A 20,000-nucleotide genomic window follows, 5' to 3' on the forward strand; every position below is an offset into this window, starting at 1 on the left:
AAGAGATTATATAAGGAAAGTTTTTTTTATGTTCACAGCAGATGTGTTGTTATCCAGTCCATCAACACATTTTACCACTGATTGGTTTTTGTAGAGAAAGTCTTCAACAATAGAGGGGGAAAGTAGCTTGCTTCTATCGTCATCTTCGTCTCTCTATTGAAACGTAGCTCTTTAACTAAAGTTGCCAGTAACATCTTTAGTCTCTCTGAATGGTATTCAGGAATATTCTATGAAGAAATTGTAGACTATTGATTTCTTATCAAGATGTGAAGGGCTATTCAGAGGAACAAGTTAATACTGAGTATAAAACCATCTGGTGTGAATACAATTCTACGCTTTTCCTCACCTTGGGATGTTGCTGGTGAAGAGTTCTCTTTGGTTAATCTGTGTCTCTTTGTTCTGTTATAGTGAGGTGAAATCTCATTGATATAACAATAGATTTTGCAACGGAGCCCTGTCTAGTAATACAGTACGATCCATTTATGTTTTAGGTGTGGACAATGACGAGGCTTCCAGCTGCATCTCTACGTTAGAGCGCTCCCTAGCTGCCCGGAGGGCGACACGTACCAAGCTGATGATCCCCATGGACTCTCAGCCCAGCAACACCCGTAAGTGTCAACATCCCGTAGGGTGGTGCACAATTGGCCAAGTGTCGTCCGGGTTAAGGGAGGGTATTTGTTGGCCTTCATTAACTGACTTGTCTAATTAAATAAAGGTTCAATTTAAAAATTACAAATAAATGAAAAAAAAACATCTTCCCAAATAGTTGTTGTCTGGTTGTTAGCCATCCTGCTCTCACTTTGAGTAGGCTGTCCTTCCTCCTCCATCCTCCCTTCCTCCTCTTCTTCCTCCTCCATTCCCTCCTCTGTTTATTTTTTGTTTTTATTTCACCTTTATTTAACCAGGTAGGCAAGTTGAGAACAAGTTCTCATTTACAACTGCGACCTGGCCAAGATAAAGCAAAGCAGTGTGACACAGACAACAACACAGAGTTACACATGGAGTAAAACAAACGTACAGTCAATAATACAGTAGAAAAGTCTATATACAGTGTGTGCAAATGTAGTAAGATTAGGGAGGTAAGGCAATAAATAGGTCATAGTGGCAAAATAATTACAATTTAGCATTAACACTGGAGTGATAGATGTACAGATGATGATGTGCAAGTAGAGATACTGGGGTGCAAAAGAGAAGAAAAAAAAATAACAATATGGGGATGAGGTAGTTTGATGGGCTATTTACAGATGGGCTATGTACAGGTACAATGATCGACAAGCTGCTCTGACAGCTGATGCTTATAGTTAGTGAGGGTGATATAATTCTCCAGCTTCAGTGACTTTTGCAATTCGTTCCAGTCATTGGCAGCAGAGAACTGGAAGGAAAGGCGGCCAAATGAGGTATTGGCTTTGGGGATGTAAGATATACCTGCTGGAACGTGTGCTACGGGTGGGTGTTGTTATTGTGACCAGTGAACTGAGATAAGGTGGAGATTTACCTAGCATAGACTTATAGATGACCTGGAGCCAGTGGGTCTGGCGACGAATATGTACCAAGGGCCAGCCGACGAGAGCATACAGGTCGCAGTGGTGGGTGGTATAAGGTGATCTGGTAACAAAACGGATGGTACTGTGATAGACTGCATCCAGTTTGCTGAGTAGAGTGTTGGAAGCTGAAATATACCTGCTGGAGCACGTGCTACAGGTGGGTGCTGCTAAGGTGACCAGTGAGCTGAGATAAGGCATGATTTTTCCTAGCAGAGATTTATAGATTTATAGATGATCTGGAGCCAGTGGGTTTGGCGACGAATATGAAGCGAGGGCCGGCCAACGAGAGCATACAGGTCGTATATGGGGCTTTACTGACAAAACGGATGGCAATGTGATAGACTACATCCAATTAGCTTAGTACAGTGTTTGAGACTATTTTGTAAATTACATCACCGAAGTCAAGGATCGGTAGGATAGTCAGTTTTACGGGGGTATGTTTGGCAGCATGAGTGAAGGAGGCTTTGTTGCGAAATAGGAAGCCGACTCTAGATTTAATTTTGGATTGGAGATGCTAAGTGAGTCTGGAAGGAGAGTTTACAGTCTAGCCAGACACCTAGGTATTTGTAGTTGTGAGAGTTGTGAGATCCGTCCAGGGTGGTGCTAGTCTTGCGGGCGGGTGTGGGCAGCAATCATTTAATGAGCATGCATTTAGTTATACTAGCATTTAAGAGCAGTTGGAGGCCACAGAAGGAGTGTTGTATGGCATTGAAGCTCATTTGGAGGTTAGTTAACACAGTGTCCAAAGAAGGGCCAGATGTATACCGAATGGTGTCGTCTGCGTAGAGTTGGATCAGAGAATCTCCTGCAGCAAGAGCGACACCATAGATGTATACAGAGAAAAGAGTCAGCCCGAGAATTTATCCCTGTGGCACCCCCATAGAGACAGCCAGCGGTCCGGACAACATGCCCTCCGATTTGACACAGTTAACTCTATCTGAGAAGTAGTTGGTGAACCAGGAGAGGCAGTCATTTGAGAAACCAAGGCTATTGAGTCTGCCGATAAGAACGCAGTGATTGACAGAGTCGAAAGCCTTGGCCAGGTCGATGAAGATGACTGCACAGTACTGTCTTTTATCGATGGCGGTTATGATATTGTTTAGGACCTTGAGCGTGGCTGAGGTGCACCCATGTGACCAGCTCGGAAACCAGATTGCATAGCGTAGAAGGTACGGTGGGATTGGAAATGGGCGGTGATCTGTTTGTTAACTTGGCTTTCGAAGACTTTAGAATGGCAGGGCAGGATGGATATAGGTCTGTAACAGTTTGCAGGGATGACTGCGGCAGCTTTCCAATCTTTAGGGATATGACGATACGAAAGAGAGGTTGAACAGGCTAGTAATACTAGTAATAGTATTAGTAACTAGTAATAGGGGTTTGCAACAATTGCAGCGGATATTTTTAGAAAGAAAGGGTCCAGATTGTCTAGCCCGGCTGATTTGTACGGGTCCAGATTTTGCAGTTCTTTCAGAACATCAGCTATCTGGATTTGGTTGAAGGAGAAGTGGTGGGGGGGGGAGCTTGGGAAGGTTGCTGCGGGGGTGCAGAGCTGTTGGCCGGGGTAGGGGTAGCCAGGTGGAAAGCATGGCTGCCCGTAGAAAAATGCTCATTAAAATGAGCAATTATCGTAGATTTATCAGTGGTGACAGTGTTTCCTAGCCTCAGTGCAGTGGGCAGCTGGGAGGAGGTGCTCTCATTCTCCATGGACTTTACAGTGTCCCAGAACTTTTGGGGAATTAATGCTACAGGATGCAAATCTCTGTTTGAAGAAGCCCGCCTTTGCTTTCCTAACTGACTGTGTATATTGGTTCCTGACTTTCCTGAAAAGTTGCATATAGCTATTCGATGCTAATGCAGTACCGCCCCTGGATGTTTTTGTGCTGGTGAAGGGAAGTCAAGTTAGGAGTGAACCAGGGGCGTTTTATATGTTTTATACGTTTTTAGTTCTACCTTTTTTGAACTGGGCTTATTTAAGATGGTGAGGACTTTTAAAGAACAACCAGGCACCATCTACTGAAGGGATGAGGTCAATATCCTTCCAGGATACCCGGGCCAGGTCGGTTAGAAAGGCCTGCTTGCTGAAGTATTTTAGGGAGCATTTTATAGTGATAAACCTAGGTAAACCTAGGTAAACCTAGGTATTCAGTGATGATGAGTGATGCTGCATCTCTGAAGGCACCAGTTAAGCCAGGTGAGGTCTCCGCATGCATGGGGGGGGTGGGACAAATAACACATGTTGAGCGGGACTTGGGGCTCCTACAGCTAAATAAAACAATAATAAGTAACCGAAACAGCAGTAGGTGTTCGATGCTAATGCAGTACGCCCCATTAGAGAGAGGCGTAAAGCAATCATGGGTGTTGGTCGGGAGAGCTAAGACAACAACGGTAAATGGGAATGAATGGGCAGAGAGGGTCAGTTAGGTACACACAAGACCTGAGTTCGAGGCTGGGGCCGACAGATAGACAAATTGAGGTGCAGTGTTAATGAACAGATCAGCAGGCATCAGCTGTGATCATAGGGTCCAAAGAGCAGCAATAGGTGAGTCAGGGAGCCGTTTGGTAGTCACTTCCACGCTAGGCGAGCAGGAGACCCGGCGTTCAGAAAGCTAGCGGGCTGGAGACACGGCGTTCAGAAAGCTAGGCGAGCAGGAGACCCGGCGTTCAGAAAGCTAGAGGGCTGGAGACACGGCATTCAGAAAGCTAGCGTGCTGGAGACACGGCGTTCAGAAAGCTAGCGGGCTGGAGACACGGCGTTCAGAAAGCTAGCGGGCTGGAGACACGGCGTTCAGAAAGCTAGCGGGCTGGAGACACGGCGTTCAGAAAGCTAGCGGGCTGGAGACACGGCGTTCAGAAAGCTAGCGGGCTGGAGACACGGCGTTCAGAAAGCTAGCGTGCCGGGGATAGCAAATGTGTGATGGATTGGCAGGACTCCGAGGTGACAATAAAGGCCAATTGTCAAAAGAGGTATTAGCTGGTATACTCCGTCGGCTGGCCGGGAGATTGGCCTAGCTCGAGGCTAGCTCAAGGCTAACTGGATCTTGCTTCGGGACAGAGGCGTTAGCCAACAGTAGCCACTTGGTTGCAGCTAGCTAGCTGCGATGATCCGGTGTAATGGTCTCGAGCTTACATCAGGAATACGGTGACGTGTTGGAGAAAAGCAGTCCAATATGCTGTGGGTTGATATCGTGCTGTGCAGACTGGCAGGTAATTGTCCGAGCTAAAGGTGAAGCCACCGCTAGCAGTGGCAAACAATGACTAGTAGCTAGTTAGATGGCTAGCTACTGTTGGAGGTTCCAGTTATGAGGAATAAAAATAGCAGATCCGTACCAAATTGGGTGAGGCGGTTTGCATGAAAGTATATTTAGTTTGTAGTTGGAAAGTGAAATTAGAATATGTATGAAAAAAACAAAAAACAGACTATTTACAGACTAATTAACATATGGACAAGACAAACACACGTCCGATCTGCTACTCCATCTTGGAACATCAATCTCCTTGACAACTTCCTCTCCCTCCTTCTCTGTTAGTAGCACATTGGGTAATTACCAGACATCTCTCTCTCTCTCTCTCTCTCTCTCTCTCACTCTCGCTCTCTCTCTCTCTCGCTCTCTCTCTCTCTGTATCTCTCTCTCTCTCTCTCTCTCTCTCTCTCTCTCTCTCTCTCGCGCTCTCTCTCTCTTTCCTCTCTCTTCTCTGCCCCTGTTCTTCCCTCTCTTTTCATCCCTCACCTCTCTTCTCTCCAGTAGTCACATGAAAGCCTCCACATCTCCGGATCCCTAGTGGGACAGAGACAGAGAGAGAAGGAAGGGCCTCCTCACATCTCAGACTCCCCAGGGAGACAGAGACCGAGAGAGAGAGAGAGAGAGAGAGAGAGAGAGAGAGAGGGAGAGGGAGAGGGAGAGGGAGAGGGGAGAGGGAGACATGTTTCCAATGCCAAAAAAGCCCTTTGAATTCAATCGAGAGAGGGAGAGACCTACTCCTCATTCAGCACATCCCCATCAATCACATTCCCCCCCTCCTCACCCCACCTCCCCCTTCCTTATCCTTCTCATCAGAAGGGTGAGTCAAGTTGAGGAGAGGTAATGTGGATGGAGGAGGGATAAGGAGGGTTGAGGAGGGTTGAGGAGGGGTGAGGAGGGTTGAGGAAAGGTGAGGAGGGGTGAGGAGAGTTGAGAAGGTTTGAGGAGGGGTGAGGAGGGGTGAGGAAGGGTGAGGAGGACTGAGGAGGGGTGAGGAGGGGTGAGAAGGATGGAGGAAGGGTGAGGAGGGTTGAGGAGGGGTGAGGAGGGTTGAGGAGGATTGAGGAGGATTGAGGAAGAGTGAGGAGGGTGAGAAAGAGTGAGGAGGGGTGAGGAAGGCTGAGGAAGGGTGAGGAGGGTGAGGAAGGGTGAGGAGGGGTTAGGCCCCGTCTACTCCGGGGGTAATCTGATGATTCCCCTGGTTCACATCCTTCACCTACCTGGGTCCCAGTGGGCTCAGTAGTGCTTAGTTGTTAACGCTGCTAGGCTACTGTAGGCACCGTCTCACACTCAGAGAAGAACCGCAGGGTACTGCATATATTACCACTGCCTCAAGTCTCTCTCTCTCTCTCTCTCTTTCTCTCTCTCTCATCGTCAAGAAGGAGCTAAGGAGAACAAGTGCTCCACTCTTTCATGGTCAAGAAGGAGCTAAGGAGAACAAGTGGAATGGATTTCAGTTGGCTTCGTTCGCCAGCCAGGGGTTCCTGTTAGAAGAACCTTCTTTTGAATTTTCAGAATTGTTTAATTATGATTATTATTTGTGTAGATAGTTGCTGAATATCCTTCTGTCTGTTTGTGTTTCATTCACTAATAAGGACCTAATTAGTAGGTCTCCTTAGTTAGTGTTCTCTAATGTGACTTGTTCCTTAGACACAGGATGTGTCTCAAATGACATCCTTTTTCCCAGGGCCCTGGTCAGATTAGTGCACTATAAAGGAAATAGGGTGCCAAAGGACAAAGGAGGGTGCCAAAGGAGGGTGCCAAAGGACAAAGGAGGGTGCCAAAGAAGGGTGCCAAAAGAGGGAGTTATGAAAGGCAGAGCATTCAGATCTAACTAAGTTCAGTTCAATAGTTCAGATATCTGTGCATCGTGACTAAATAAGTCCATAGTTCAGAAGCGGTGCATCGTGACGAACTAAGTCCGTAGTTCAAATAGCTGTGCATCGTGACGAACTAAGTCCGTAGTTCAAATAGCTGTGCATCGTGACGAACTAAGTCCGTAGTTCAGATAAATGTGCATTGTGACTAACTAAGTCCGTAGTTCAAATAGCTGTGCATCGTGACGAACTAAGTCCGTAGTTCAAATAGCTGTGCATCGTGACGAACTAAGTCCGTAGTTCAAATAGCTGTGCATCGTGACTAACTAAGTCCGTAGTTCAGATAGCTGTGCATCGTGACGAACTAAGTCCGTAGTTCAGATAGCTGTGCATCGTGACGAACTAAGTCCGTAGTTCAAATAGCTGTGCATCGTGACGAACTAAGTCCGTAGTTCAAATAGCTGTGCATCGTGACGAACTAAGTCCGTAGTTCAGATAGCTGTGCATCGTGACGAACTAAGTCCGTAGTTCAGATAGCTGTGCATCGTGACGAACTAAGTCCGTAGTTCAAATAGCTGTGCATCGTGACGAACTAAGTCCGTAGTTCAAATAGCTGTGCATCGTGACTAACTAAGTCCGTAGTTCAGATAGCTGTGCATTGTGACTAACTAAGTCCGTAGTTCCGATAGCTGTGCATCGTGACGAACTAAGTCCGTAGTTCCGATAGCTGTGCATCGTGACGAACTAAGTCCGTAGTTCAGATAGCTGTGCATCGTGATGAACTAAGTCCGTAGTTCAGATAGCTGTGCATCGTGACTAACTAAGTCCGTAGTTCCGATAGCTGTGCATCGTGACTAACTAAGTCCTCCGTAGTTCCGATAGCTGTGCATCGTGACGAACTAAGTGTTTAGTTCAGATAGCTGTGCATCGTGACCAACTAAGTCCGTAGTTCCGATAGCTGTGCATCGTGACGAACTAAGTCGGTAAATCAAATCAAATCAAATCAAATTTTATTTGTCACATACACATGGTTAGCAGATGTTAATGCGAGTGTAGCAAAATGCTTGTGCTTCTAGTTCCGACAATGCAGTAATAACAAGTAATCTAACTAACAATTCCAAAACTACTGTCTTGCACACAGTGTAAGGGGATAAAGAATATGTACATAAGGATATATGAATGAGTTATGGTACAGAGCAGCATAGGCAAGATGCAGTAGATGGTATCGAGTACAGTATGTACAAATGAGATGAGTATGTAAACAAAGTGGCATAGTTAAAGTGGCTAGTGATACATGTATTACATAAAGATGCAGTTGATGATATAGAGTACAGTATATACATATACATATGAGATGAATAATGTAGGGTAAGTAACATTATATAAGGTAGCATTGTTTAAAGTGGCTAGTGATATATTTATATCATTTCCCATCAATTCCCATTATTAAAGTGGCTGGAGTTGAGTCAGTGTCAGTGTGTTGGCAGCAGCCACTCAGTGTTAGTGGTGGCTGTTTAACAGTCTGATGGCCTTGAGATAGAAGCTGTTTTTCAGTCTCTCGGTCCCAGCTTTGATGCACCTGTACTGACCTCGCCTTCTGGATGATAGCGGGGTGAACAGGCAGTGGCTCGGGTGGTTGATGTCCTTGATGATCTTTATGGCCTTCCTGTGACATCGGGTGGTGTAGGTGTTCTGGAGGGCAGGTAGTTTGCCCCCGGTGATGCGTTGTGCAGACCTCACTACAAGCCAAATTTCTTCAGCCTCCTGAGGTTGAAGAGGCGCTGCTGCGCCTTCTTCACGATGCTGTCTGTGTGAGTGGACCAATTCAGTTTGTCTGTGATGTGTAGGCCGAGGAACTTAAAACTTTCTACCCTCTCCACTACTGTTCCATCGATGTGGATAAGGGGGTGTTCCCTCTGCTGTTTCCTGAAGTCCACAATCATCTCCTTAGTTTTGTTGACGTTGAGTGTGAGGTTATTTTCCTGACACCACACTCCGAGGGCCCTCACCTCCTCCCTGTAGGCCGTCTCGTCGTTGTTGGTAATCAAGCCTACCACTGTTGTGTCGTCCGCAAACTTGATGATTGAGTTCAGATAGCTGTGCATCGTGACTAACTAAGTCCGTAGTTCAGATAGCTGTGCATCGTGACTAACTAAGTCCGTAGTTCAGATAGCTGTGCATCGTGACAAACTAAGTCGGTAGTTCAGATAGCTGTGCATCGTGACTAGCATATTGACATAACACAATGACGCCAATTAATATTACTTAACATAATTTTAATTGGATGAATCATCTGGGTCTGACTCTGTAGACCCATTTAGTCCTAATCAAATCAAATTGTATTGGTCACATACACGTTTTTATCTGATGTTATTTTGGGTGTAGCGAAATGCTTGAGTTTCTAGCATCTAACAATTCACAACAGTACACAAATGTAAAATAATGGAATTAAGAAAGATATACATTTTAGATTGATCAATGTCGGAGTGTCATTGACTAAATACAGTAGAATAGAATACAGTATATACATATGAGATGAGCAAAGCAGAATGTAAACATTATTAAAGTGACCAGTGTTCCATTATTAAAGTGACCAGTGATTCCATGTCTATGTATATAGGGCAGCAGCCTCTAATGTGCAGGGTTGAGTAACTGGGTGGTAGCCGGCTAATGAAGGCTATTTAAAAGTCTGACGGCCTTGAGATAGATGCTGTTTTTCAGTCTCTCGGTCCCAGCTTTGATGCACCTGTACTGACCTCACATTCTGGATGATAGAGGGGTGAACAGTCAGTGGCTTGGGTGGTTGTTGTCCTTGATGATCTTTATGGCCTTCCTGTGACATCGAGTGATGTAGGTGTCCTGGAGGGCAGGTGGTTTGCCCCCGGTGATGCGTTGGGCAGACCGTACCACCCTCTAGAGAGCCCTGCTGTTGTGGGCGGAGCAGTTTCCGTACCAGGCTGTGATGCAGCCCGACAGGATGCTCTCAATTTTGCATCTGTAAAGGTTTGTGAGGGTTTAAGCGGCCAAGACAAATTTCTTCACCACCTGGGGGAGGCCTGTCAGGAAGTCCGGGACCCAGTTGCACAGGACAGGGTTCGGACCCAGGGCCTCCAGCTTAATAATGACCTTGGAAGGTACTATGGTGTTGAAGGCTGAGCTGTAGTCAATGAACAGCATTCTGACGTTGGTATTCCTCTTGTCCAGATGGGATAAGGCAGTGTGCAGTGAGATGGCGATTGCATCGTCTGTGGACCTATTGGGACGGTAAGAAAATTGAAGTGGGTCTAGGGTGTCAGGTAAGGCGGAGGTGATATGATCCTTGACTCTCAAAGCACTTGATGACAGAAGTGAGTGCTACGGGGCGACAGTCATTTAGTTCGGTTACCTTTGCTTTCTTTGGAACAGGAACAATGGTGGCCCTCTTGAAGCAGGTGGGAACAGCAGACTGGGATAAGGAGAGATTGAATATGTCCCTAAACACTCCAGCCAGCTGGTCTGAGGACATGGCTTGGGAGGCCGTCTGGGCCGGGAGCCTTGCGAGGGTTAACACGTTTAAATGTCTTACTCTCGTCGACCACGGAGAACGAGAACCCACTGTGCTTGGTAGCGGGCCGCGTCGGCAGCACTATGTTATCCTCCAAACAGGCGAAGAAAATGTTTAGCTTGTCTGAGGGAAAGACGTCGTGTCCGCGACATGACTGGTTTTCCCTTTGTAATCTGTGATTGTCTGTGACTGAGCTGTTGAATCTGATACTAATCTGATAATCCAGACAGATTATGACTTCTGCCCTGGATAGATGAGGTAGCAGCGGTAAAGCAGGGGGCATTAAAGGAGGTGACTAGAGAATTTATCATGTCTACAGCTGTGTTCGAATACCCGTTTACTCTATCCTACATACTTAATGAATACGCATATACTAACATACTCTATCCTACATACTTAATGAATGCCCATTCTAACATACTCTAACATACTGTATCCTACATACTTAATGAATACCCATACTAACATACCGTATCCTACATACTTAATGAATACGCATATACTAACATACTGTATCCTACATACTTAATGAATACGCATATACTAACATACTGTATCCTACATACTTAATGAATACGCATATACTAACATACTGTATCCTACATACTTAATGAATACGCATATACTAACATACCGTATCCTACATACTTAATGAATACGCATATACTAACATACTGTATCCTACATACTTAATGAATACGCATATACTAACATACTGTATGCTACATACATAATGAAAACCCAAACTAGCATACTGTATCCTACATACTTAATGAATACCCATACTAACATACTGTATGCTACATACATAATGAAAACCCAAACTAGCATACTGTATCCTACATACTTAATGAATACCCATATACTAACATACTGTATCCTACATACTTAATGAATGCCCATTCTAACATACTCTAACATACTGTATTCTACATTCTTAATGAATATCCAAACTAGCATACCGTATCCTACATACTTAATGAATACCCATACTAACATACTGTATCCTACATACTTAATGAATACCCATTCTAACATACTGTATCCTACATACTTATTGAATACCCATTCTACCATACTGTAACATACTGTATCCTACATACTTAATGATTACCCATACTAACATACTGTATCCTACATACTTAATGAATACCCATTCTAACATACTGTATCCTACATACTGTATCCTACATACTTAATGAATACCCATTCTAACATACTGTGTCCTACATACTTAATGAATACCTATTCTACCATACTGTATCCTACATACTTAATGAATACCCATTCTACCATATTGTAACATACTGTATCCTACATACTTAATGATTACCCATACTAACATACTGTATCCTACATACTTAATGAATACCCATTCTAAGATACTGTAACATACTGCATCCTACATACTTAATGAATACCCATACTAACATACTGTATCCTACATACTTAATGATTACCCATACTAGCATACTGTATCCTACATACTTAATGAATACCCATACTAACATACTGTATCCTACATACTTAATGATTACCCATACTAGCATACTGTATCCTACATACTTAATGAATACCCATACTAACATACTGTATCCTACATACTTAATGATTACCCATACTAGCATACTGTATCCTACATACTTAATTAATACACATACTAGCATACTGTATCCTACATACTTAATGATTACCCATACTAACATACTGTATGCTACATACATAATGAATACCCATACTAGCATACTGTATCCTACATACTTAATGAAATCCCTTACTAGCATCCTGTATCCTACATACTTAATGAATACCCATATTAACATGCTGTATCCTACATACTTAATGAATACCCATACTAACATATTGTATCCTACATACTTAATGAATGCCCATTCTAACATACTGTATCCCACATACTTAATGAATACCCATACTAACATACTGTATTCTACATACTTAATGAATACCAATTCTAACATACTGTATCCTACATACTTAATGAATACCCATACTAACATACTGTATCCTACATACTTAATGAATACCCATTCTAGCATACTGTATCCTACATACTTAATGAATACCCATTCTAACATACTGTATCCTACATACTTAATGAATACCCATACTAACATACTGTATCCTACATACTTAATGAATACCCATACTAACATACTGTATCCTACATACTTAATGAATACCCATTCTAACATACTCTAACATACTGTATCCTACATGCTTAATGAATACCCATACTAGCATACTGTATCCTACATACTTAATGAATACCCATACTAACATACTGTATTCTACATACATACTACTACATAGAAGCACGGTGGCTAGGAAAAACTCCCTAGAAAGGCCAAAACCTAGGAAGAAACCTAGAGAGGAACCAGGCTATGTGGGGTGGCCAGTCCTCTTCTGGCTGTGCCGGGTGGAGATTATAACAGAACATGGCCAAGATGTTCAAATGTTCATAAATGACCAGCATGGTCGAATAATAATAAGGCAGAACAGTTGAAACTGGAGCAGCAGCACGGCCAGGTGAACTGGGGACAGCAAGGAGTCATCATGTCAGGTAGTCCTGGGGCATGGTCCTAGGGCTCAGGTCCTCCGAGAGAGAGAAAGAAAGAGAGAAGGAGAGAATTAGAGAACGCACACTTAGATTCACACAGGACACCGAATAGGACAGGAGAAGTACTCCAGATATAACAAACTGACCCTAGCCCCTCGACACATAAACTACTGCAGCATAAATACTGGAGGCTGAGACAGGATGGGTCAGAAGACACTGTGGCCCCATCCGAGGACACCCCCGGACAGGGCCAAACAGGAAGGATATAACCCCACCCACTTTGCCAAAGCACAGCCCCCACACCACTAGAGGGATATCTTCAACCACCAACTTACCATCCTGAGACAAGGCTGAGTATGGCCCACAAAGACCTCCGCCACGGCACAACCCAAGGGGGGGGGGGGGCGCCAACCCAGACAGGATGACCACATCAGTGAATCAACCCACTCAGGTGACGCACCCCCTCCAGGGACGGCATGAGAGAGCCCCAGTAAGCCAGTGACTCAGCCCCTGTAATAGGGTTAGAGGCAGAGAATCCCAGTGGAAACAGGGGAACCGGCCAGGCAGAGACAGCAAGGGCGGTTCGTTGCTCCAGAGCCTTTCCGTTCACCTTCCCACTCCTGGGCCAGACTACACTCAATCATAGTGTGCACATAGTGTGTACTAACATACGGCATGAGTATGTACTTAATGAGTATGTACTACATACTATATACTATATACATACTCTATACTATACATATCTACAACATATTGTCAGCCAACATAACGTGCAGCGTAATGTTATTTAAAAATAAATACTTATTTGAAAAGTCTTTATTTTATCACATTGCTCAACATTTTCTTCACATTTTGCCCTGATTAGTTAAAGCAATGAATTTGTATCTATCGTCGGACTTCAGCTGCATATTTTCAGACACTGTTGTGAAGCCACGCCCCTTTTCGGGAAGAATTGCATTATGGGCCCTAAAAACACAAAAAATAGTGTCCACTGCTTGTATACTTTGTATTTTGGCGAATGTAGTACGACATCTGGGAACCTTATCTATACTATTACCAACAAGCATACTATACACTATTACTATACTATGCACTATTACTATACTATACACTATTACTATACTATACACTATTACTATACTATACTATACTATACTATACACTATTACTATACTATACACTATTACTATACTATACACTATTACCATACTATACACTATTACTATACTATGCACTATTACTATACTATACACTATTACTATACTATACACTATTACTATACTATACACTATTACCATACTATACACTATTACTATACTATACACTATTACCATACTATACACTATTACTATACTATACACTATTACCATACTATACACTATTACTATACTATACTATACTATACTATACTATACACTATTACTATACTATACACTATTACCATACTATACACTATTACTATACTATGCACTATTACCATACTATACACTATTACTATACTATGCACTATTACTATACTATACACTATTCCTATACTATACACTATTACTATACTATACTATACACTATTACTATACTATACACTATTACCATACTATACTATACACTAGTACTATACTATACACTATTACTATACTATACACTATTACTATACTATGCACTATTACTATACTATACACTATTACTATACTATACACTATTACTAGACTATACACTATTACTATACTATGCATTATTACTATACTATACACTATTACTATACTATACACTATTACTATACTATACCAGACTATACACTATTACGATACTATACTATACTATACACTATTACTATACCATACTGTACTATAAAATATTACCAAACTACACTATACTATACACTATTACTATACTATACTATACACTATGACCATACAATACTATACACTATCACTATACTATACTATACGCTATTACTATACTATACTACACACAAGTACTATACTATACACTATTACTATATGATACTATACTATACTATACACTATTGCTATACTATACTGCACGCTATTACTATACTATACTATACACTATACTAAACTATACACTATTACTATACGATACTATACACCATTACTATACAATACTATACACTGTTACTATACTATACTATACTATGCACTATTACTATGCTATACTACACACTATTACTATACTATACACTATTACTATACTATACACTATTACTTTACTATACTATACACTATTACTATACTATACACTATTACTATGCTATACTACACACTATTACTATACTATACACTATTACTATACTATACACTATTACTTTACTATACTATACACTATTACTATACTATACACTATTACTATGCTATACTACACACTATTACTATACTATACACTATTACTATACTATACACTACGACTATACTATTCTATACACTATTACTATACTATAGTATACTATACTATACACTATTACTATACTATACACTATTACTATACTATACACTATTACTATACTATACACTATTACTATGCTATACTACACACTATTACTATACTATACACTATTACTATACTATACACTACGACTATACTATTCTATACACTATTACTATACTATAGTATACTATACTATACACTATTACTATACTATACACTATTACTATACTATAGTATACTATACTATACACTATTACTTTACTATACTATACACTATTACTATACTATACACTATTACTTTACTATACTATACACTGTTACTATACTATAGTATACTATTCTATACACTATTACTATACTATACACTATTACTATACTATAGTATACTATACTATACACTATTACTATACTAAACTCTCGATTCATATCACAAATAGTATGGTTAGTTGCAGTTAATATGAATATTCAAACAGAGTTTAGGATTGATAGAGTTTTTCGGGCGGGAATCAGGAGGGAATCAGGAGGGAATCGGGAGGGAATCAGGAGGGAATCAGGAGGGAATCGGGAGGGAATCGGAAGGGAATCGGGAGGGAATCGGGAGGGAATATGCAGGAAATCTGGTTAACCTTAAATCGGTATTTCTGGAAAACCAGGGAATTGGGGGAAAGTTACCCGAGTTATAACCTCTTCAGAAATAGTAAAATCTCTTCATAGTGGACTGAACATAGAACATCAAAATAGTAATGTTTCCATTTAATTCTGTTGGACTGAGGCTAGTAAGACCCCATCTCTTCACACAAACCAAATGTTTACCCAGCACAGTGCTGCGACAAAATCAACATTGTTGACCTAGTAATTTTACTATACATAGCCCATCATCGCAGGTCCAGGACAGACAGAACCAAACAACTGCCTGATTAGATACCAGGCCCGGCTAGCCGAGAATAGACACATGAATTGACATGTTTGTATACGCATAGATGTCAAGAGTTCATTACCTTCCATGGGACATAGGATCAATATGTGCACTGATCTGCCAATCAGTCAGATTTATACATAAATATATATACATACATAAATCCTTTTTCTACATCAGCGGTTCAACGGTCTCTCTCTCTCTCTCTCTCTCGCTCTCGCTTGCTCCCTCTCTCTCTCTCTCTCTCTCTCGCTCTCTCTCTCTCTCTCTCTCTCTCTCGCTCTCGCTTGCTCCCTCTCTCTCTCTCTCTCTCTCTCTCTCTCGCTCTCGCTCTCGCTCTCGCTCTCGCTCTCGCTTGCTCCCTCTCTCTCTCTCTCTCTCTCTCTCTCTCTCTCTCTCTCTCTCTCTCTCTCTCTCTCTCTCTCTCTCGCTCTCGCTCTCGCTCTCGCTTGCTCCCTCTCTCTCTCTCTCTCTCTCTCTCTCTCTCTATCTCTATCTCTCTATCGCTCTCGCTCGCTCTCTCTCTCTCTTTCTTTCTCTCTGCAATTCCTTCTCCCCTCCAGGTCGTAGGCAGTTTAGGAGATAGGGATCTCTCTGTGTGTGCGGAGTACCCCAGGCATTTTAACAGCCCATCGCCCTCCTCTCTCCCTCCCTTCCTACATCCTCTTTCACTCCCTTCTCTGAGCCCTCAGGACACTTCTCAAGGTCAAGGCTAAGTCAGTCGCTAGTTCTCCAGACTCCAGTCTTGGCTGTCTGTCTGTCTGTCTGTCTAGCTCCATGTTGAAACATGTTTGGTTAAAATAAATGACACGCTGTTCCCTATATAGTGCATAAATATAGGGCCTCGTCAAATGTAGTTCACTGTAGGGAATAGGGTGCCATCTTACTGGACGTAAGGAATTTCAAGGGGTTCCGTTTACTCTCTTCAGTAACAAACTCTTTAATTGGTGTTTATAGAAAGACAGCTAATTAGCCATGCTGAGCAAACAGCACTACTGTGTCGCTAAGTGATCATATAAACTGTCACTGTCACTAATACATGATACTAGATCATTTTAGAAACCTAGTTTTACTAGGGGTTAGATAATTTAAAAAAAACACTTTGTTTCCCTGGCCTCTAAACGGCTAAAGGGTGGTATTTGTTGTTTATGTTTAGCGTAGTCATAGCAATGCCTGCCGTTTAATTTCACCACCTGTCTCTCCACCTGTCTCTCCTCCTGTCTCTCCTCCTGTCTCTCCTCCTGTCTCTCCTCCTGTCTCTCCACCTGTCTCTCCTCCTGTCTCTCCACCTGTCTCTCCTCCTGTCTCTCCTCCTGTCTCTCCACCTGTCTCTCCACCTGTCTCTCCTCCCATCCGTCTCTCCTTCTTTCTCTCCTCCCATCCGTCTCTCCATCTGTCTCTCCTCCCATCCGTCTCTCCTCCCCTCTCTCCTCGCCTCTCTCTTCTAGCTGTTGTCAGTGCAATCCCAGTGCCAATTCTGGAGAGCAGTCAGTACCCTGGCATCCTGCCCTCGCCCACCTGCGGGTACAACCATGGTACTCTGACCACCCACCCCAAGTTCACCCTGAGACCCATGCCCTTCCCCAGCCTCACCGTGGACCGATGCTACGCAGCAGGTAGAAGTCAGTCCATTATACCCTCCCTGTCATTCCGTCTCCTCCTCCTGTCTCCGTCCCTCCCTGTCTTTCCGTCTCCTTCTCCTGTCTCCGTCCCTCCCTGTCATTCTTTGTCCTCCTCCTCTCTCCTCCCCTCCTTTTTATTCCATCTCGCTGCTCCTCCTCCAACTCTCTTCTTTCTCTTCTTGCCCCTAGTCTCAGTTCCCCTAACAGACACTTACTCGTCATTGGCCCTGTCCTCTCTCTCTCTCTCTCTCTCTTTCTGTCTCTGTCTCTCTCTGTCTCTCTCTGTCTCTCTCTGTCTCTCTCTGTCTCTCTCTGTCTCTTTCTCTCTCTCTCTCTCTCTCTCTCTCTCTCTCTCTCTATCTCACTCACTCACTCACTCACTCACTCACTCACTCACTCACTCATTGTGTTATGAGCAACCATGGTGAGGTCAAAATGTAATAGCCAATTACTGGGCCTGGGACCTAAATGGCACCCTATCCTGCTATTGATCCTGGTCATATGTAGTGCACTATATTAACAATAGGTTGCCATTCAGGACCCAGTAATTGGCTAATGCCTCATTGACCTATATCTGTAAATAAAGAGGAGAGGGAATCTTTGAGCCCAGACAGAAATGGAATTAGGTTAGTTTCAGTGTCAGATAGGAGAGGAGAGGAGGGGAGAGGAGGGGAGGGGAGAGGCTCAGATGAAGGGTCAAGGCCCAGGTGAAGGGTCGAGGCCCAGGTGAAGGGTCGAGGCCCAGATGAAGGGTCGAGGCCCAGGTGAAGGGTCGAGGCCCAGATGAAGGGTCGAGGCCCAGTTGAAGGGTCGAGGCCCAGGTGAAGGGTCGAAGCCCAGGTGAAGGGACGAGAACCAGATGAAGGGTCGAGACCCAGGTGAAGGGTCGAGGCCCAGATGAAGGGTCGAGGCCCAGATGAAGGGTCGAGGCCCAGGTGAAGGGTCGAGGCCCAGATGAAGGGTCGAGGCCCAGGTGAAGGGTCGAGGCCCAGGTGAAGGGTCGAGACCCAGGTGAAGGGTCGAGACCCAGGTGAAGGGTCGAGGCCCAGATGAATGGTCGAGGCCCAGATGAAGGGTCAAGGCCCAGGTGAAGGGTCGAGGCCCAGATGAAAGTTCGAGGCCCAGATGAATGGTCGAGGCCCAGATGAATGGTCGAGGCCCAGGTGAAGGGTCGAGGCCCAGGTGAAGGGTCGAGGCCCAGGTGAAGGGTCGAGGCCCAGGTGAAGGGTCGAGGCCCAGATGAATGGTCGAGGCCCAAGTGAAGGGTCGAGGCCCAGATGAAGTGTCGAGGCCTGGGAGTAGGGCACTCTGGGTCTCTCAGGATGAGGTTACTGGGAGTAGGGCACTCTGGGTCTCTCAGGATGAGGTTACTGGGAGTAGGGCACTCTGGGTCTCTCAGGATGAGGTTACTGGGAGTAGGGCACTCTGGGTCTCTCAGGATGAGGTGACTAGGAGTAGGGCACTCTGGGTCTCTCAGGATAGGGTTACTGGGAGTAGGGCACTCTGGGTCTCTCAGGATGAGGTTACTGGGAGTAGGGCACTCTGGGTCTCTCAGGATGAGGTGACTAGGAGTAGGGCACTCTGGGTCTCTCAGGATAGGGTTACTGGGAGTAGGGCACTCTGGGTCTCTCGGGATGGGGTTACTGGGAGTAGGGCACTCTGGGTCTCTCAGGATGAGGTTACTGGGAGTAGGGCACTCTGGGTCTCTCAGGATGAGGTTACTGGGAGTAGGGCACTCTGGGTCTCTCGGGATGAGGTTACTGGGAGTAGGGCACTCTGGGTCTCTCAGGATGGGGTTACTGGGAGTAGGGCACTCTGGGTCTCTCGGGATGGGGTTACTGGGAGTAGGGCACTCTGGGTCTCTCAGGATGAGGTTACTGGGAGTAGGGCACTCTGGGTCTCTCAGGATGAGGTTACTGGGAGTAGGGCACTCTGGGTCTCTCGGGATGAGGTTACTGGGAGTAGGGCACTCTGGGTCTCTCGGGATGGGGTTACTGGGAGTAGGGCACTCTGGGTCTCTCGGGATGAGGTTACTGGGAGTAGGGCACTCTGGGTCTCTCGGGATGAGGTTACTGGGAGTAGGGCACTCTGGGTCTCTCGGGATGGGGTTACTGGGAGTAGGGCACTCTGGGTCTCTCGGGATGGGGTTACTGGGAGTAGGGCACTCTGGGTCTCTCGGGATGAGGTGACTAGGAGTAGGGCACTCTGGGTCTCTCAGGATAGGGTTACTGGGAGTAGGGCACTCTGGGTCTCTCGGGATGGGGTTACTGGGAGTAGGGCACTCTGGGTCTCTCA

At 44.3% G+C, this 20,000-nt stretch overlaps 1 protein-coding gene across 1 annotated transcript in view; it reads left to right on the top strand.

Annotated features, from left to right (window-relative positions):
* The window catches only part of dcc (DCC netrin 1 receptor), a 584,728-nt gene that overhangs the window by 524,235 nt on the left and 40,493 nt on the right, over nucleotides 1-20,000 (top strand). The window contains exons 25-26 of the mRNA XM_090191568.1: nucleotides 492-608; nucleotides 17,532-17,699. Of these exons, the coding sequence (XP_090047694.1) occupies nucleotides 492-608; nucleotides 17,532-17,699 (285 nt within the window). The remainder of the gene's footprint in view (nucleotides 1-491; nucleotides 609-17,531; nucleotides 17,700-20,000) is intronic.

Source organism: Oncorhynchus mykiss, chromosome 12, assembly GCF_057628025.1.
Source record: "Oncorhynchus mykiss isolate SJ-2025 chromosome 12, ASM5762802v1, whole genome shotgun sequence".
Taxonomy (NCBI): domain Eukaryota; kingdom Metazoa; phylum Chordata; class Actinopteri; order Salmoniformes; family Salmonidae; genus Oncorhynchus; species Oncorhynchus mykiss.